We start from the raw sequence: 21,726 nt of genomic DNA on the forward strand, positions 1-21,726 counted from the left end.
CTATATTGTTTTCTCTCTATGTAGTGTACCTTTGGTTGGGTCTTCCGCCTAGTTTGGAGCATAATCTACATTGTTGAATTAATTAGCGGTTGCTCAAAAAGTCTTTCATTTGCGACTTTAATTCTTTCATCGGGCCTATCAAGAAATTAAACTAAGGCAAATTATGTATTATAAAGTTGTTTATGGCGGTAGTGATCTGAATATGGAACACCGTTTAAGCTTCAAAAACCCTCTGCTACGAAATATTTCAAAGATTTTTTTATAATCTTCTAATGTACATTTTCATAAAGCACTATGCATTGTGATATAAATTTTTTTATTTGAATCCATCGTGCGGTGCTCATATTCTCAAAATATGATGATGAACAGAACATATTATATGAAGAGATCACACTCTCTACAAAAAATACTATGTTTTTTTATCTGAAAATAAAATCAATAATATTTACCATAATATATAACACAAAGGATCGCATCAAGAGAATATAAAACAAGATATAAAATGTAGGGAAGCGGTGCTTCTTTTGCAACAATAAATTTCTAAAAACAAACAACAAAAACTATAATATTGGGGACGTATATAGTACTAAAAGTCCATGATTTGCAAGAGTTATCTTTCATGAAAAACAAAGATACATCATATATATAATGAATTTTCTACGGTGTCCGGATAGGGCCATTTGCGTTAGCGCGACATCGCGTTCAGATAAACGAGACATCGCGCTAACACACAACACGCCGTCGCGCTAACACAACTTTGCACAACGCAACGTCGCGCAAACGCAAATGGCCCTGTCCGGACACCATAATTTTCCATTATATGACCATTTTTATTTTCTCATAAAAAGACTGAATACTACTATCTTTGCCATATCTAAGGGATGCTTTTTTTTAAATGATGAAAAGAATTACCGGATGAAGAAATTTTATCTGCCTTTTTTTTGGAAACGACGTTGTTTGAAACACGGGTTATCAAAGTATCAAAATTCAATTTCCTGTCACACTGAAGACTACGAATACCAAAGGAACTTTCGGTAGTAAATATTTGTTTTAAAATGAATATGTATTTTCTATGAACCGCTGCAACACTTTGCAGTCCTCAAGTAAATCATGTGCAGTGTGTCTGGATTGTATGTGTAAAGCATTTTTAAGGAAGTTATCTCTCTTATCAGAGTGTATATGTACATTAAATGTAGTGGAGTAATAGTTCAGAAATCGTTGTTATGTAAACAAGGCATCATTACATCTGTTATGGTAGAAAATAAAATTGAAACAGGTTTAGTTGCGACACGACACTGACCAAACTCCTCGTAAACGTTAAACATGAAATCTTGCCTTATTTCTTCATTTTTCATGTAGAGTTACGAGGAAAGGTGAGCATTTTCCTCTGCTCTTTATTAAAAAAAAGGACGTTAACTAAGATTCCACAGATACATGTATTAGATAGATTGTCCGTTTGTCAATTGTTCTTGACTCCTGGTAAAATTTATACTAAACTTCATTATCTTTGAATCTGGTTCATTTAGCGTTTACATCCGGGAACTGAATTAGCGATAGTAACGATGACGTTGTAACAAAAACTTCAACCGATTCCTTTTACTTTAATCTTTTCCAATAAATGATTTAACGACACGCGGGTTAATTTCTAGAGTACCACGGGTAAATTAATATACCACGCAAGGGAAGAAAATCCGCCTCTGATGACATTCATTTACGGAAAATGCACGACAAGATTTATATTAATTTCCAATTACTTGTAAATTGATTCCTCGGCAAACTGTGTTCTAAAATTAAATATTCCATGTCTCGGTCAACAAAGACTAGCTGCAATGCATGGATTTAAAAGACGTATATATAGATTTTAAAGCTTCCTCTTATATATGTGTGTTAATTCTGTTCTGGAGTCTTGAAAAATACTAGTATGGATGGTTTTCTGTTATATTCGGGCTAAACGTTTTATTTAGAAGAAGTGTATTGTGGAAACAGATAGGCGTTATGTTGTCAACAAAATATTAATTTTTACACTGAATATTAATTAGACTTTATCAAAAAAATTGTCCAGTAACTGAAAATGCCCAGAGTTTCTATTTATAGACAACTGCTGCATTGAAGTGAATGAGTATGAGCCGGCTTTAGTCAGACTGCTGCATTATTTATTTTCTATCTTAAAAATGCTTCATAAATGTAAACCAAAATTCGTTTTATCAAAAATTAAATAAAAATAAGAATTACAGAAAAACACGCTTATATATGTAACGGAGTGCCAGGGACGGGCGATTTTACTTCGTTATAAGTAAGTAAGTAAGTAAGTAAGTAAGTAAATATTTTATTATAGTGACATGTGTATGTCATGAGTATAGTACAATACAATATTATACATTATCGAGTTACACCCGGCTCATTGGACCTATATGTCACTTTGAAATCTTATAATATACAAATATAGTATATACATTTGATTTGAGCGCATGAGTTTACTTTGATTTGTACAGATAAATTTGTCTAACTGAATAAATCAAATTGAGATATTTGGCAGTTTGTCTTTGATTTTTTCCCATGATGATATTTAATTTGACAGTTTCATCTAGATATTTATCTAAGTTTATACAGTGAAAGAAAGAGATTCTATTATTTTCATAAAATTTGCTTTGAAAAATAAAATGTTTTTCCATCTTCAATCGAATAAGCGTAATTCGTTATGTCTGTCAAGTTTAAAACGTGTGATAAAGTCACCCGGAATGAAAATCACTTCGCTGTAGGCGTCAGTTCAAAATAAGTAAGCGTGTTCGACATAACCGTGTTTTACCGTATATAAATTATTCGATAAGATGATTTTTTTCGTGATAAATCTCATTGGAATCATTGAAGCATATTTTTGACAGTACTGATGCAAATTTTTATTCGTTTTTTTCTTTTTTTCTTTTTTCGAAGATCACAGATGTAGTACGAACGACAACTCTTAGTAGCAAAAGATATTGAAATAGTTATGCATCTTTTTCTTTCCATCTTTTTCAGACGTCCTATACACAGGGACCTAGCCCGTTTTAACTTTAATTTCAATGTAACTATAAATAAAGAAAATCTACCAGCTCGCATTAAAAGTCTTGTAAATCAGTTAATTTTATGATGTATTTTATTATTATCTTATTGATGTAAGATTTTAAAAGATTGGTGCGAATGTTTTTTCATTTGTCGAGATACTATTGTTGTCATAGGCAAAGACCCATCGGGTGACCTGGACCGGTAAATGTCCGAGTAAAAATAAACTTGCGACTTCAAGAGAATAATGACGTATATCTCCGCTTTTTTTAAAGATCAATCGACTTGAAATTCGGCATGAGTGTATCTCAGACATTACTATTCTGAAAACTACATGCATATTGCAAATGTTTTAAGAATTAATTGATTTTTTAGGCTTTCGAAGCAAGCTGGTAGTTTTTTATTTGGGTCATAGTTCGACCCATTCCTTTATTTATGGTTACATTGAAAGTAATGTTAAAACGGGTTTGGCCCTTGTGTTTCTATATTCAATAAAATATGCATCCCTTGTATATCATAAAATCTACAAGGCCTATAACTTTTTTGTTTTGGTTTATTTTATCTCGAACGGAGGTAGTCAAATTTCAAGCTGATTTATCGATATTCAACATATTTCTTGACATAGTACATACATTGTATATTATCATAAAATTGTCAGATCTTTGTTTGAAAACAATTTATAATTCTAAAAAGCGTAGTTGAAAACTTTTAACGTTAAATAAGAGAATTACATATTCTATATAGGTAGTCTTTTCTGAAACTGCTGGATAATTCTAATATCTTTCTAAGTCTAAAAGTCCAAAATGGTCAACAATTTCCTTTGTTTGTCACATCACAGGGAATCGATTAACCGTGTGTGTTCAATTTACATTGAAAAGACAAAAGTAAAAATTAAAGTACTTTTTATGTAATGTAACGTTACATTGAAAACACTGTACTCAGTATATATAGACACGATATAGTGAAATGAGCGAGGGGGTATTTGACGTTTTTATTACAACACACAGAATGATGTTAGATTACCACTTTTAATCTTTTTTGTCGTCGGGAAGAAATAATAAAGAACTATATTGTTCGATAATCAAGCCCCGTGTGTGTCACATTATTCCGGAATTTTCTTTCGTACGTATGTCATTTTATATGTAACACTGCGTGCTGTTGTTTCCTGTATAAATATTATCATGGCAAGCAGATGGAAAATTCTGCCTCGGATTGTTGCACAGTCAGGACCCAAACACAGTGCCTCTGTGATATGGCTGCATGGCTCAGGTACTGTTATATAACACTTCAGATTATTCTTTTATGTTTAACAGTGCTTTCAATAGGATGCAAAGTTCATCGACATAAGGTGTCAATGATAACTGTAATCTTAAAAAAAAATTGTGTTTATTTTAGGTGACACTGGACCAGGCGTGTTAGAATGGATCAACATGGTCTGGAAAGAGGAGTTTCAATTCCCACATATAAAACTGATATATCCTACTGCAGACCTAATGTAATAAATGTGTTCCTTGTGCCTATATATGTTTATTATGTATGATTTGTTGTTGTTTGTTGTTGTTAATGTTGTAGTAGATTTTTATATTTTTTTATTTTTCGTGTATGACACTTTTAAAGTCGTGATTTGACAATTCGTATTCATTTATTTTCATTATTTTCTTATTTGAAGTCCATACACTCCAAATGCCTGCCAACCGTCAACAGTTTGGTTTGACAGGCAACAAATATCTCCCATGGTTCCAGAAATTTTGTCATCTGTAGATGCTTCAGCTGCAAAATTAAATGATTTAGTTCAAAATGAAGTTGATTCTGGAATTCCACTGTCTAGGATCATAATAGGTCTGTACAATGACTGCACATCATTATTGTTTAAACAACAGAGATTAATATGATTTGAAATTTCACATTCATTAAATGACTATGATGTTTAAAGGTGGGTTTTCCATGGGTGGAGGAATGGCATTCCACATGGCATACAGATATCAGAGAGAGGTAGCAGGTTGTTTTGCACTGTCAAGTTTCCTGAATAATGAGTCTGTAGTCTACAAGGTAAGGATAACTATTAAAGTATATGCTCTAATTAGATTTATTTTCTTAGTATAATTTCTTGTTATTTCAAATCAGGATAAGGATAACTATGAAAGTATATGCTCTAATTGAATTTACCTTCTTTGTATAATTTCTTATCTCAAATTAAAAAATCTGCAGTCTGACTTCGGTTTAATTAAAGATATTATATACTGTAAAACTGGCAATATATTACCCTGCATATTAATCAAATTACTATTACTTGTTCTAGTTTGAATGCCTTTGATATTTAGGAGTATATTTGGGCAAATTATCATTTGGAGATTAAAAATGTTTAATTTAATGTAAATTATGGGCCATATAATAAAGATATTTTACATCAGACAAAAATCAGTCCACAATGTTTACAGAATTATGATGATTAACAATAAATGATAAATTGATTGATGATAACTTTATTCTGAAAATTAGGCTGGTCTTAAAATCTTGGTATCTTGAATTGTTTTAATAGTTTGACAGTAATTAAATTAATGCTTTGATTTGTAATTAAAGAAGCTTAGAAACGTTGAGGACAGATCGGCCTTACCGCCATTACTTCAGTGCCACGGGACCAGGGATGAACTGGTGTTATTTGACTGGGGAAAAACGACCTTCAAAACTTTGACAGACTTGGGCGTTTGTGGAGAATTTCATGAATTTAACATTTTCCATGAATTCAATAAGAAAGAATTACAAATATTACAACGATGGATACTTGACAAGCTCCCACCGGATTAAAATAAAAGTGATGCTGTGTGTTTTATAGATCTCTACTTTATTTATTCGGATGCATTGATTAAATGATTTTACTTTTGTATATATCTCCATGTTCGTATGAATTAGAACATGTAACGTTTTTATAGATATAAATGTTGTACAATTTTAGCGAATCTACAACCTCTTCAATAATAAGAACATTTTTATTATTGCAGAGAAATGTAGATTAGCTAAAATTTTAAGATATTTAGATTTTTAAAACAAAATTTTATTTTTCATCATTCAACATAAAAATGTCTACAGATGCAAATCGTGAAGGAAGTGAAAATATAGGGTTTGAAGCCCCACTCCCAGAGCAAACTACATTATACCTCTGACCCTTACTGTACCGATCAGACCCAACCTAACAGAAAGTAAACCCCAACTAAACCCTGGGTTTTCTTCCTGGGTTTACTCTGGGTTTACTTCGGGTTTACTAGAGTGGACCCAGAGTAAACCCAAAGTAAACCCAGAGTGGACACTGAGAGTAAACCCAGTCAGAAGTATACCCATGAAAGCAGACGCTAACTGTGTATTTGGAATATACAAAGGGTAGGAATTACAGGCAAGTAGGATGGTAAGATAAAATACTAGTCTGCTTCACACTTCAGTGCAATACATATGTAAGTTGACCTCAAAAGTAATTTCAAAGTAAACCCCGAGTAGACCCAAATTTTCAAAAAGTAAACCCAGAGTAAACCCCAAGTAAACCAAAAGAGTAAACCCGGGGTTTAGTTGGGGTTTACTCTGGTGTTAGGTTGGGTCTGATCAGTACTGTAGTAGGGGGGGGGCAGTTGATTCATGCGTGTTATGTTTTTAGTACAATATTTTCTGATGCTATTATATTAATCTACTCGGATGATTTAAATAAAAATTGGATTTGTTCTCTCTCGATTGTCTGTTCACACCAACCTTATGTTCTCAATACGACAATGCTTTCAATCCTTTCTGACACATTATTCTGGGGTTCAAATCCCGTCGTTATTACCATGTGTTAATACAAAGTACTAGTATGAAATATCCCTGCTTGGAATATTATTTATTGTATATATACTGATATCTGTGGTCTAGAAGAATAAATATATATATTTTCGCAAATAACTTTTCTTTACATATATTTCGGAAACGATAAAGAGGGATATACAACACAATTGCCGTTCATGGCTTGACTCTGCCTACTGTCCTTTCCAAAACTTAAGATTATTGGGAATCAAAATTCGTACATGACAAAAAGACACTACCAACGGAATAACACAAATGTTAAAATGGTGTACATGTAGATTTCATTTTCTTTTTCACTTTATAAATACGGGGGAGGGGGGGGGGGGGGGGGGGATAGTGGATGTTTTATTGCAATACACAGAAGCATATAAGATTGCCAATTTTAATCTGTTTTGTCATCTGAAACGAATAATACAGAACTACATTATCCGACAACCGAGCCCCAGTGTGTAGCGCATTATTCCGGAATTATCTATCACACTTTTAATACTGCGTGTTGCAGTTTCTTGTATGAATTCTCATGGCGAGCAAATGGGAAATTCTGCCTCGAATTGTTGCACCGTCAGGAGCCAAACACAGTGCCACTGTGATATGGCTGCATGGTTCAGGTGCTATTGCATTGCATTCATCTGTTTATTAAGAACCAAAGTCCTTTCAGAATTTTTTTCCTAATATGATAACTTTATTGTATGCCACCATATTTTCATCTTTAATCATATCTTTATATGTGTTTTATTTTAGGTGACACTGGGCTAGGCGTGTTGGAATGGATCAAGATGGTCTGGAAAGAAGAGTTTCAATTCCAACATATAACACTGATATTTCCTACTGCAGATCCCATGTAATGAACATGTTTCCTGTGTTTAAAATAAATATTTATTGCGTCGCTTTTTTTTGTGGGGGGGGGGGGTGTTGGTGTTGGTATGTGACACTTTTTTTTAAAGGTCAGGTTATAATTCATATTCATTAATTTTTCACATTTCAAGTCCCTACACTCCTAATGCTCGCCAACTGACAACGGTTTGGTATGACAGGCAACAAATTTCACCCATGATTCCAGAAATTTTGTCATCTGTAGATGCTTCAGCTGCAAAATTAAATGACTTAGTTCAAAATGAAGTCGATTCTGGAATACCACTGTCTAGGATCATAATAGGTCTGTACATTGACTACCCACCATTGTTGTTAAAATGTTTTGCATCATTATTGTTGAAATGTATGAGCTGAGATAATATTTGTGAATTTGTTTTAACATGAATTATATGACTTTGATCTTAAAGGTGGGTATTCCATGGGTGGAGGAATGGCATTCCACATGGCATACAGATATCGGAGAGAGGTAGCAGGTTGTTTTGCACTGTCAAGTTTCCTGAATAATGATTCTGTAGTTTACAAGGTGAGGATTATACTGAAGTCATATGCTCTAATCTTATTTAAAAAGGTAAGGATAACTAAGAAAATACCTGATATACGCTCTAATTAGATTTGTTTTCTTTGAATAATTTCTTGTTATTTCAAATCAGAAAAATTGCCAGCATGTTTTTTTGTGATTTTGACAATGCCGTATACAATAAAACTGGCAATATACTGCCTTAAATGAGACTTATTTTGTATAGGTATTTATCAAATTATGGGAACCTGTCCTGGTGTGAATGCCTTTCATATTTTAGGAGTAAATTTTGCAAACTATCATTTGGAGTTTATATTTAATTTAACATAAATCTATAGGTTGTATAAATATGTTGCATCATGCAAAAATCACACACGGAACATTTACAGAGTTACATTTATGATGATTAACAACAATGATAAATTGATTGAAGATAAATTTAAATCTTAGGCAAATAAAAGTATTGATAAATATTTTGCATCTTGCATTATTTTTAATAATCTGACAGTAATAAATAATATTGCTTTGATTTTTTAATCAAAGGAACTTGAAAAATTAGAGGACAGAACAGCCTTACCTTCATTACTTCAGTGCCACGGGACCAGGGATGAGCTGGTGTTATTTGACTGGGGAAAAACGACCTTCAAAACTTTGACAGAATTGGGTGTTTGTGGAGAATTTCATGAATTTAACATTTTCCATGAATTCAACAAGAAAGAATTACAAATATTACAACGATGGATACTTGATAAACTCCCACCAGATTAAGATAAAAGTGATGCTGTGTATTTTATAGATCTCTATTTTATTTATTCGGATGCTTTGTTTAAAAAAAAAAAGATTTTACTTTTGTATACAATTTAATAAAATTTTAGCTAATCTACAACCTCTGCAATGATAGGAACATTCTAAGTATTGCAGAGGAATGTAGATTAGCTACAATTTAAAAATATTTATATTTTTAAAATAAAATTTTATATTTTTCATTATTCAGCATAAAAATGTCTAGTATACATGCAGATCTTGAGGGAACCCAAAATATAGGGTTTGAAGCCCCACTCCCAGAGCAAACGACATATGCATTATACCTCTGACCCTAGTAGGGGGAAAACAGTGGATTAATGCATGTTATGATTTTAGTACTATCTATTTTATGCCATTATATTAATGTACTCGGATGATTTAAATAAAAATTGAAATTGTTCTCTCTCGATTGTCAGTTCACACCAACCTAATGTGGTTAATATGACAACGCTTTTAATCCTTTCTGACGCTTAAATTATTCTGGGGTACAAATCTTGTCGTTATTACCCTCTTTCAATACAAAATATGCATAGATCTCCCTGCTTGGAACACTATTTGTTATAAATTTATATAAATACCGATATCTGTGGCCTAGAAGAATAAATAAATACATTTTCGTGAATAAATATTCTTTACATCTATTTTGAAACAAGATGGAGATATACACAACTGATGTTGATGGCTTGACTCTGCCTACTGTCCTTTCCAAAAATTAAGATTATTGGGAATCAAAATTTGTACATGACAATTATTGTCACGTACAAATTTTGATTCCCAATCTGATTTTTGTAAAGGATACTACCAAAGGAAATAACACAAATGTCAAAATGGAGTACCTGTCGATTTCATTTTTTTTCGGGAGGGGGGGGGGTTCGTCAATGTCGGCGCAATAACATGCCCTAGTCCGATTGGCTACTTCTCATTTTTTTGTTAAAGTTTTTACCAAAATTACATTAAATTCCCCTATAGAATGAATAGTTGCGTTTCTTCATTGGTGGAGTGGGAGCAAAAATATACTTATCCAGAAGTGGAAAAAGTTCAACATGATCGTCAGTAAGCATATCTAACACTGACGATATTAATGGCTGTATTGTGACGACTAATAACAACTATCCTCATAATGTCCTACGACCACGAGTGGACTCGGGACCCCTGATATTAAGAGAATGTCCCACGGCCACGAGTGGACTCAGGACCCCTGACATTGTGAGGATGTCCCACGACAACGAGTGGACTCGGGACCCCTGATATTGTGAAGATGGATATAGTCCCACGGCCACGAGTGAGATATTAATGGCTGTATTGTGACGACTAGTAACAACCATCCTCATAATGTCCTACGACCACGAGTGGACTCGGGGACCCCTGATATGAAGAGAATGTCCCACGGCCACGAGTGGACTTAGGACCCCTGACATTGTGAGGATGTCCCACGACAACGAGTGGACTCGGGACCCCTGATATTGTGAAGATGGATATAGTCCCACGGCCACGAGTGAGATATTAATGGCTGTATTGTGACGACTAGTAACAACCATCCTCATAATGTCCTACGACCACGAGTGGACTCGGGGACCCCTGATATGAAGAGAATGTCCCACGACAACGAGTGGACTCGGGACCCCTGACATTGTGAAGATGGATATGGTCCCACGGCAACGAGTAGACTCGGGACCCCTGACATTGTGAGGATGGATACGGTCCCACGGCCACGAGTGGACTCGGGACCCCTGACATTGTGAAGATGGATATTGTCCCACGGCAACGCGTGGACTCGGGACCCCTGACATTGTGAGGATGTCCCACGACCACGAGTGGACTCGGGACCCCTGACATTGTGAGGATGTCCTACGGCCACGAGTGGACTCAGGACCCCTGACATTGTGAGGATGGATACGGTCCCACGACCACGAGTAGTCTCGGGACCCCTGACATTGTGAGGATGTCCCACGACCGCGAGTGGACTCAGGACCCCTGACATTGTGAGGATGGATATGGTCCTACGACCACGAGGGGACTCAGGACCCTTGACATTGTGAGGATGTCCCACGACCACGAGTGGACTCGGGACCCCTGACATTGTGAGGATGTCCCACGGCCACGAGTTGACTCAGGACCCCTGACATTGTGAGGATGGATATGGTCCCACGGCCACGAGTGGACTCAGGACCCTAGACATTGTGAGGATGGATTTGGTCCCACGGCCACGAGTTGACTCAGGACCCCTGACATTGTGAAGATGGATATAGTCCCACGGCCACGAGTGGACTCATGACCCCTGACATTGTGAGGATGGATATGGTCCCACGGCCACGAGTGGACTCGGGACCCCTGATATTGTGAGGATGTCCAACGACCACGAGTGGACTCCGGACCCCAGACATTGTAAGGATGTCCCACGACCGCGAGTGGACTCAGGACCCCTGATATTGTGAAGTGGATATGGTCCCACGGCAACGAGTGGACTTGGGACCCCAGACATTGTGAGGATGTCCCACAACCACGAGGGGACTCAGGACCCTTGACATTGTGAGGATGGATATGGTCCCACGGCCACGAGTGGACTCAGGACCCCTGACATTGTGAGGATGTCCCACGACAACGAGTGGACTCGGGACCCCTGATATTGTGAAGATGGATATAGTCCCACGGCCACGAGTGAGATATTAATGGCTGTATTGTGACGACTAGTAACAACCATCCTCATAATGTCCTACGACCACGAGTGGACTCGGGGACCCCTGATATGAAGAGAATGTCCCACGGCCACGAGTGGACTTAGGACCCCTGACATTGTGAGGATGTCCCACGACAACGAGTGGACTCGGGACCCCTGATATTGTGAAGATGGATATAGTCCCACGGCCACGAGTGAGATATTAATGGCTGTATTGTGACGACTAGTAACAACCATCCTCATAATGTCCTACGACCACGAGTGGACTCGGGGACCCCTGATATGAAGAGAATGTCCCACGACAACGAGTGGACTCGGGACCCCTGACATTGTGAAGATGGATATGGTCCCACGGCAACGAGTAGACTCGGGACCCCTGACATTGTGAGGATGGATACGGTCCCACGGCCACGAGTGGACTCGGGACCCCTGACATTGTGAAGATGGATATTGTCCCACGGCAACGCGTGGACTCGGGACCCCTGACATTGTGAGGATGTCCCACGACCACGAGTGGACTCGGGACCCCTGACATTGTGAGGATGTCCTACGGCCACGAGTGGACTCAGGACCCCTGACATTGTGAGGATGGATACGGTCCCACGACCACGAGTAGTCTCGGGACCCCTGACATTGTGAGGATGTCCCACGACCGTGAGTGGACTCAGGACCCCTGACATTGTGAGGATGGATATGGTCCTACGACCACGAGGGGACTCAGGACCCTTGACATTGTGAGGATGTCCCACGACCACGAGTGGACTCGGGACCCCTGACATTGTGAGGATGTCCCACGGCCACGAGTTGACTCAGGACCCCTGACATTGTGAGGATGGATATGGTCCCACGGCCACGAGTGGACTCAGGACCCTAGACATTGTGAGGATGGATTTGGTCCCACGGCCACGAGTTGACTCAGGACCCCTGACATTGTGAAGATGGATATAGTCCCACGGCCACGAGTGGACTCATGACCCCTGACATTGTGAGGATGGATATGGTCCCACGGCCACGAGTGGACTCGCGACCCCTGATATTGTGAGGATGTCCCACGACCACGAGTGGACTCCGGACCCCAGACATTGTAAGGATGTCCCACGACCGCGAGTGGACTCAGGACCCCTGATATTGTGAAGTGGATATGGTCCCACGGCAACGAGTGGACTTGGGACCCCAGACATCGTGAGGATGTCCCACAACCACGAGGGGACTCAGGACCCTTGACATTGTGAGGATGGATATGGTCCCACGGCCACGAGTGGACTCTGGACCCCTGATATTGTGAAGATGGATATAGTCCCACGGCCACGAGTGGACTCATGACCCCTGACATTGTGAGGATGGATATGGTCCCACGGCCACGAGTGGACTCGGGACCCCTGATATTGTGAGGATGTCCCACGACCACGAGTGGACTCCGGACCCTAGACATTGTAAGGATGTCCCACGACCGCGAGTGGACTCAGGACCCCAGATATTCTGACGATGTCCCACGACCACGAGTGGACTCAGGACCCCTGATATTGCGAGGATGTCGTACGGCCACGAGTGGACTCAGGACCCTTGACATTGTGAGGATGGATATGGTCCCACGGCCATGAGTGGACTCAGGACCCTTGACATTGTGAGGATGGATATGGTCCCACGGCCACGAGTTAACTCAGGACCCCTGACATTGTGAGGATGGATATGGTCCCACGGCCACGAATTGACTCAGGACCCTTGACATTGTGTGAATGGATATGGTCCCACGGCCACGAGTGGACTCGGGACCCTTGACAATTTGAAGTGGATATGGTCCCACGGCCACGAGTGGACTCAGGACCCCTGACATTGTGAGGACGTCCTACGGCAACGAGTGGACTCAGGACCCCTGACATTGTGAGGATGGATACGGTCCCACGACCACGAGTGGTCTCGGGACCCCTGACATTGTGAGGATGTCCCACGACCGCGAGTGGACTCCGGACCCCAGACATTGTAAGGATGTCCCACGACCGCGAGTGGACTCAGGACCCCAGATATTCTGACGATGTCCCACGACCACGAGTGGACTCAGGACCCCTGATATTGCGAGGATGTCGTACGGCCACGAGTGGACTCAGGACCCTTGACATTGTGAGGATGGATATGGTCCCACGGCCATGAGTGGACTCAGGACCCTTGACATTGTGAGGATGGATATGGTCCCACGGCCACGAGTTAACTCAGGACCCCTGACATTGTGAGGATGGATATGGTCCCACGGCCACGAATTGACTCAGGACCCTTGACATTGTGTGAATGGATATGGTCCCACGGCCACGAGTGGACTCGGGACCCTTGACAATTTGAAGTGGATATGGTCCCACGGCCACGAGTGGACTCAGGACCCCTGACATTGTGAGGATGTCCTACGGCCGCGAGTGGACTCAGGACCCCTGACATTGTGAGGATGGATACGGTCCCACGACCACGAGTGGTCTCGGGACCCCTGACATTGTGAGGATGTCCCACGACCGCGAGTGGACTCAGGACCCCTGACATTGTGAGGATGGATATGGTCCTACGACCACGAGTTGACTCAGGACCCCTGACATTGTGAGGATGTCCCACGACCACGAGTGGACTCGGGACCCCTGACATTGTGAGGATGTCCCACGGCCACGAGTGGACTCAGGACCCCTGACATTGTGAGGATGGATACGGTCCCACGACCACGAGTGGACTCGGGACCCCTGATATTGTGAGGATGGATACGGTCCCATGACCGCGAGTGGACTCCGGACCCCAGACATTGTGAGGATGTCCCACGACTGCGAGTGGACTCAGGACCCCAGATATTGTGACGATGTCCCACGACCACGAGTGGACTCAGGACCCCTGATATTGCGAGGATGTCCCACGGCCACGAGTGGGATCAGGACCCATGACATTGTGAGGATGGATATGGTCCCACGGCCATGAGTGGACTCAGGACCCTTGACATTGTGAGGATGGATATGGTCCCACGGCTACGAGTTGACTCAGGACCCCTGACATTGTGAGGATGGATATGGTCCCACGGCCACGAGTTGACTCAGGACCCCTGACATTGTGAGGATGGACATGGTCCCACGGCCACGAGTTGACTCGGGACCCCTGACATTGTGAGGATGGATATGGTCCAACGGCCACGAGTTGAATCAGGACCCTTGACATTGTGAGGATGGATATGGTCCCACGGCCACGAGTGGACTCAGGACCCTGACATTGTGAGGATGGATATGGTCCCACGTCCATGAGTGGACTCAGGACCCTGACATTGTGAGGATGGATAACAACTAGCTAAGATAAACGTAGCAAAATCGGCCATGTTTAGCAAGACTCATCTTTGCTAGCCAAGGGTTTTCGGTATACTCTCTCCCCATAAGAGTGCAGAGTGGACCGAAAAACCTTGGTTAGCGAAGATGGGCAAGACTGAAATTGACTTAATTAATATAACTTATTTCCTTTCAGTGCATTAAAACATGTTTTTGAACATTTATTTGATTTGTTGTTTTTTTTTAAAGCAAAGTGTTCTGTTGTATAAGATCATACCGGTGCCAATTGCAAACTTGCTTATCTTATTCAGAAGGATCAGAGAAGCATATGATTTTATTGCTTTTAAAAGAGATGGAAGTAAACTGTTTGCTTTTCATTTATTGCATGATAGTGATTGATATAGGCTTATCTGTAGCTCACTGGTCTGGAAAAAAAATAAATGAATTTTCAATATTGAATTGAGAAACCGCGCACTTTTTTGTGCGCAATAAACTTTCACTCTTTTTTAATGGGTGGCACTGTAGCTCTTTAGTCGTCCATCCTTTTTTTCAGACCAGTTAGCTACAGATCTGAAGCTCATTGATGGAGATATGAATCATTTTCTCACCTAAGAAAAATTCTGAGGACATCGCCAGAATGTCGCACAACTGGACACTTGAATCTCTCTTCAGATAGTGCATTTAAAAGCGGTAGGGAATTCGAAAGTAATGAAATACGGTACGCCAATAAGGTTGTGCATGTATACTAACTTTTACAATACAGTGTACACATATATGCAATTAGAAATTCTAATAAACTTTTTAATTTGTATGTCTTTCAATAGCTGACATGCAATAATTTCCTTTCAATATAAGCTGTTCCCATTTTAACAGTGTGAGTACAACTGTTAGAGCAAAATAAAGAGCAATACACGACGATTGGCTCACATTCTTTACACACTTTATGTACATGACTATTGTTACAACGATAGTCTAGATAACAGAAATGGTATTTGCGACAAGTTTAATGTGTCCTTCGCTTAGAATTTATACAAAATAGAGCTGGATTTTCACCAACTATGACACAAAATCCCTTTTTTAACAGAACATTAAAATCTTGCATTTAACCTCCAAAAAAGCCCTGAAGATATAACAAAACGCTCACATTTTTTATGTTTGGGAGTATAAAACATCAAATATTAATCAAAGATTGTTTGGATCGTAGACATAGATTGCTTATAATCAACAGAATGGAATAGTTTCATTCCACTTTAGATATTGTTCCACTTTAGATATTGTTTTACCCTATGGTTATAACACTCTTTATCCCCGACGGACCAGGCCTTTTTTTTTCGAGCAACTTTGGAAACATGAAACATAAGGGCTACCAGAACCTTGGTACGCGTTTTGGCGAAGTTCCAGGAAATCTCGGTGGATTTATTGTTATCTGTCTTTATTTATGCATAAAATTTGGGAAAAATGCCATACAGGTTCTTTTGAATTTTCCTTTGACTGACCAAATGTATTGGATGTGAGTATAATAAAGACAACCAAACGTTTTTCGCAGAAAACGACATTCTTGTTTCCTGTATGAAGCAATTTCCATATAATTGCTCAAACATAGTCGCGTTTAAGGCAGATTTGTTTCACAATTGGAAAAATGACCTTAAATGTTCAGAGTATGTCAACTGGAGGTGCAGCAACGGTGTTGACTATAGAGACAGGATAATTGGTCGGTTCCCTCGGGATGTTATTGAAAATCAGAGTCGATGGACGTGATGAGGAGCTGGGTCACGTGGATTTATTATCTTATTTATCTCCTATAAAATTAATTTGTTGATTCACTTCACGCACGTGGACAATTCAGGAAAAGTCAATATCAATCAGAGTTCTGACCGTTTAGAAGTGGAATTTCATAGAAAGATGAAGGTACGTGTATTTGTTTTAAATAATATCGACAGTATGATTTATATCAAAATAGCTTTTGAATTAACGTAGTAATTTGTTTTTTTACATAAAATTCCGCAATTTGCAAGTCTATAAGTTATTATTTTATTACATGCTGTGAGAAAATGAAATGGAAAATAGCAAACTAATATCCGTCGTAACTTCAGAAACGATTACTCTTTTGTTGATTGTATAATTAAAGGAACTCTAAATGATTTTTGTAGGTTTTGGCAAGTTTGATTCTCATTGCCTTTGCCGTTGATGCAGCTACACAGTCAACCTGCAGCAACTGTAACTACAAGGGAAAAAACTACCCGTTCCTGTCCAGATTTGAGGCAGAGGTGGACGCGTGCATGCGCGAGGTCTGCTATTGCAAGTGTAACGGCACCGCAGTGTGTCCGCCTGGCCTACGTATCCGCACGTGCGGAGACTGTACACAGTGCACTCATCCAATCACGGGAATGGGGATTGACCCGTACTCTACGTTTTTCTTCCACCTCAATTGCTACCGCCTGTCCTGTCTCTGCAACTGTAACGGAACCTATGACTGCCCCGGGGCAGTTCTACTGTCAAACTGCAAATGAAAAGTTCCATCTGGCAAAAGAGCGAAGCGCTTGAAATGGAAAGTTTCAGTAAACAGCAACTGCACGTGTACTGCAGGATTACATGACGTCTTAGATGAAATTAAAAAAATATCTACTGCTATATTATATTGTTGAATGTAAAGAACTCGGGATAAACTGTAAACAATTGCAATATATGATGGGAAGGTGGAAACAAACCATTCTGTGACTAACAGCTTAATTGGATAATTACCTCAGTAACAGGCGATGTCACAATATTTGGAATCAAAGAGAACAGGAGCGGTGATAATTCAGATAAATTGGTTCATAAAGTAATATTTTTTTTAAAAAAGGAAGCTGTTACACTTGTATTTGTCGTCATCGGATTTAATTAATTAATAAAAATCCTTTCTATCATTATTAGACGACTGTCATTGGATCGAAATAATTAGCTTATAATATCACACGTAGTTCCGCCCTAACAAAAATCGTTTACATGTACGTGTATTTTTTTTCGCGCAAAAATTGCGCATTGAAAATCATTTTTCATAAGTCATAACCTTATCTGTCTGGTACTAAAATTACCCTTTAGTTTAAACCTTTCAATATACTTTAAAAAATCCCCCATAATGCCTCTGAATGTAGGCTGCCAAATTTTTGACGACCTTTGGTATTATGTAATGCAATCCTTAACTGTAGAGAAAGTGTTGGAAACTATAGTCAGAATGGAAGTTTTGGAAAACGAACTTGCATGGTCGCATTTTGAGCTTTTATTTTTTTTTTAATTTTAATGTTTACAGTGCTTCACCGGGGTAATTCTACTGCTCAACCCAACTTACATTGCTGTAGATGTCAAACTATAAGCGACGTACAAAACTCACAATTCTTTGTAAATTGTAAATAACGCTCGCATCATTTTTTTCCCCTGTTTACGATGGTTAAATGCACTAGCAAAAGTACTGTTTCAAACAGACTTTTACTATCTGCTAGTTTGTTTTGAATATAGAAATTTTACAGTTTCGAGTATTTGTGACATTCAATTGTGTTTTTAATCAGGGAAAGCATTGCACTCTCAGTATGTAAACAAAAAATGACATGGGCATTGCTGAAGAGGGTTTTGACAATTTTTGGACCAAATTACAGTCTCTATAAGAATTATATAGCCCTGTATAAAGTTGTAAGAAATAGAAAGTGTTCAAAATGTAACGCTTAAAGCTTCGTATTCAGGTACATTCTAAACACCCAGTCTTTAAAAAAACATTTCACACACTTAAAGTGAATGATTGGGGAAATAGCTCGGTTGGAAGCCCATATGCATCTATGACTATGATTTTTAACGATCTCCGATCCTCAGCAATGCTCGATAACTCTATATTATCCGGAATTTTTCTATTCGTACCATGAATATGCCTTTTAAAAAATTAGTCTTGTAGTGTTATTAGTACGCAAATTGCTTAGCTTAGTGGCTCCACAGAGACCCACTACATAGAGATAAAGGGGTTCGATCCACCGATGCACCGAAACAACCGATTTTTGTTTTCTCTTAAAATAGGTGTTATTAATATTGAAAGCAAATTCCACGCTGCCAAAGCGTCATGGACAGGTAGAATATTAAATGAAAACAGTGTTACACATAGAACAATTAGTGCAGTTATGAGACAATATAAACTCAATATCTCCGATATCTTAAAAACAATGTACACGTTATTTATTCCATTATATTCATCGTGGCCAAAATTGCAGTAACTTCATAAAATACATGGGTATCATAAAAAAATTCTTTTTATTTTATTTCATCTATGAATTGTAGTTTGAAGGATAAATAACATTTTTATGATGAAATAAATACTTTGAGGGTGAGGATCGGAGAGTTAAATGAAAGGAAAATAAAAGCGATATCATAAAATAAAAAAAACCCTTCAGATCTTATGCCTAACTCTTTTTAGATGTGATTTGCAATATCTAATAGAAAATAGAAAAATCATTGGTATGGAATATGAGAGAAATGTTCGCTACTATCTCAAGCTAAATTTTAAATAGATTGATACCAATCTATAGATATTCAATTTTTAGTCATTAATAATCAATAAAGCTATGTATCATTCTTTAATTGCAACTGACTCTAATCGATGTGATTAACGTACTTAAATGTAAAAATGATTATAATCTCTTTAATTCCCAAAACATCTTATGAATTTTCCTATTTACAGCAAATGCGGAAACCGTGTATATTTCTATCCATGAACATGTCAAACGGGAATACAACGCATTTAATGTCATGTAACTCAATAAAGAGCATAGTTAATATAGCTAAACAGCCAACACCAAACATGATTCAGAGTGCAACAACTAAAAAGGATCAAAGTGCAACAACTAAAAGATATCAATACAGGATTTCCTGAGGAGGGGTTCTGGATAAAAATAAACATCAAGGTTTTCCAGTGACTTTCAAGGTGGGTGGGTGGGGTCTGGTTGGAATGATCACTTAAATACATATTATAACTGTGTTGAATTGTCTAGCGTATTTATTTCTTTCCAGTTTTTAAGAGCATGTTAAATCAAACATGCAGAAATCTTCATGAAACATATAAATGAAGAAGATGATTATAGCAAGTATTATTTAAAAAAAATATTTACAAGCGGTATGGGTACATTAATATTTTCCCAAATGACTCAAATTATGAAAGAGCCAAGGTATCAATTATGACCAATACTAGTATGTAAGGCAAAAAAACCCAATAATTCCATCATTAAGATTACAATACAATGATGAAATGATCTGGAAACTGTTAATATTACAAAGTCTTGGTTTTTTTTTATCGGAAGTATTGGATCTGCACCTTGCAAAATAATGACAATAAAATTCTTCGAAGTGCTTGCAACTGAGTATTGAAATGTTCTCAGCGTGGTTTCTTTAAAATAAGAATACACATTGATATCACAATAAGACCCAAGACACAAGAAAAAACCATTAAAAATGCACAACTCCTAGTCTCCTCAACAACCTTTAACTTTTTAAGAATTACAGGATAAATAAAGAATTCTACGCGTAGTACAGGTAAACCGGTATGTAAGAGGTTATACAATATATGTGACAATTTTAATTCTTTACCTTTCAACAAACTTATCCAAAAACTCAATGTTCTCATTTTAACATTCACACACACAATGGATGTCTAGCAAGTTCGCCATAGATCATAAAATTCGGTGTGGATGTCTAAGCATATACGTTTACAAAATTTAAGATGCAATTTTTCAATGGTGTGTAAATTTTCAAAACCCCGCAACTCAGAACCATATATACATGTAGTAAAATTGAAACAATCATTTTATCAAAAATATCAAATTGACAATCAATCAATAAATTTATTTCTCTTAATTGACATTTTAATTATTGCATACATATGTAACTATGGTAACTCTTGTCATTATTGTATAGAAATGATACATTCGAAGTTTGTCTTCCTTTACCAAAAATTATAATTTTAGTATTCTCAACATTCACTTATATTTTCCATTTTCACAGTACATTTGAAAACAATGAAGCTGATATTGTAGATCATCTTCTGTTTCAGACATTAACACAGTGTCATCCACATAATGCGTAATCATGATTTTTTGGTGACAATTTAGTTTTGATCAATTTCTTCAGAGAGGCTTTTCAGTCTTATGGCATTTTCAAGTGTCAAAGAAAAATTTTCAATGTCGTTTAGATATAATGCAATAAGAAACGAAGACGATTTTTTCTTCCTGAAGGACACCATCCCGACAAGGCAAATATTCGGAAAAATCGTTATTACCGGTATGTAAAATTCTTGATCTGCAACTTTTATACGTATTACAAACAACCCTTAATTTCTCTGTCCGAAAGCTCCCTGTTACTTATTTGTCTGAATGTTTAAAGCAATCTGAGCTGTAACTTTTTAAAATTTTATTTTTAGAACTAAAATTCATAGATTAAATGCAAAAGAAAAAAATCCCTAATGAAAAATGCAGCTCATATTGCTCTACTTGGTGGTATTTTTTTCCCATTTCAATTCTGAATATGCCTTTTGTAATCTCTGACTATCCTTTGCACGCTTGGTTAAATATATATGTTTAACAAATCGATCTTGATCAATAAAATACCTTTGATATATTGATTTCCCCGTAAGTTGGTAATGGGATCGCTTATGGAAATACATGTACTTCGCATCCCTCAATCATGAGTATATAATTTTT

The 21,726-nt window shown here is 38.1% G+C and overlaps 2 protein-coding genes across 2 annotated transcripts; both read left to right on the plus strand.

The window, feature by feature from the left end:
* Positions 1 to 4,182: 4,182 nt before the first annotated feature.
* LOC128175028 (lysophospholipase-like protein 1) lies at positions 4,183 to 9,334 on the plus strand. The gene is made up of 9 exons (XM_052840402.1): positions 4,183 to 4,308; positions 4,435 to 4,534; positions 4,709 to 4,878; positions 4,973 to 5,088; positions 5,620 to 5,740; positions 7,606 to 7,705; positions 7,851 to 8,020; positions 8,145 to 8,260; positions 8,798 to 9,334. Exons 1-9 carry the CDS (start codon positions 4,221 to 4,223, stop codon positions 9,020 to 9,022), a joined length of 1,206 nt encoding a protein of 401 aa, XP_052696362.1. The 5' UTR covers positions 4,183 to 4,220; the 3' UTR covers positions 9,023 to 9,334.
* A 7,472-nt stretch (positions 9,335 to 16,806) lies between these two features.
* LOC128177562 (uncharacterized) lies at positions 16,807 to 17,846 on the plus strand. Its single transcript, XM_052844312.1, has 2 exons — positions 16,807 to 16,924; positions 17,167 to 17,846. Exons 1-2 carry the CDS (start codon positions 16,919 to 16,921, stop codon positions 17,524 to 17,526), a joined length of 366 nt encoding a protein of 121 aa, XP_052700272.1. The 5' UTR covers positions 16,807 to 16,918; the 3' UTR covers positions 17,527 to 17,846.
* The last annotated feature ends 3,880 nt before the right edge of the window (positions 17,847 to 21,726 follow it).

The sequence above is a fragment of the Crassostrea angulata genome, chromosome 3, assembly GCF_025612915.1.
Source record: "Crassostrea angulata isolate pt1a10 chromosome 3, ASM2561291v2, whole genome shotgun sequence".
NCBI lineage: Eukaryota > Metazoa > Mollusca > Bivalvia > Ostreida > Ostreidae > Magallana > Magallana angulata.

Bases quoted from the DNA above. Each gene is read 5' to 3' on its own strand.
- LOC128175028 (XM_052840402.1), top strand. From the start codon at position 4,221: ATGGCAAGCAGATGGAAAATTCTGCCTCGGATTGTTGCACAGTCAGGA. The intron at 4,309-4,434 runs GTACTGTTATAT...TGTTTATTTTAG, and splicing joins GATATGGCTGCATGGCTCAG to GTGACACTGGACCAGGCGTG. The intron at 8,021-8,144 runs GTCTGTACATTG...TTGATCTTAAAG, and splicing joins ACTGTCTAGGATCATAATAG to GTGGGTATTCCATGGGTGGA.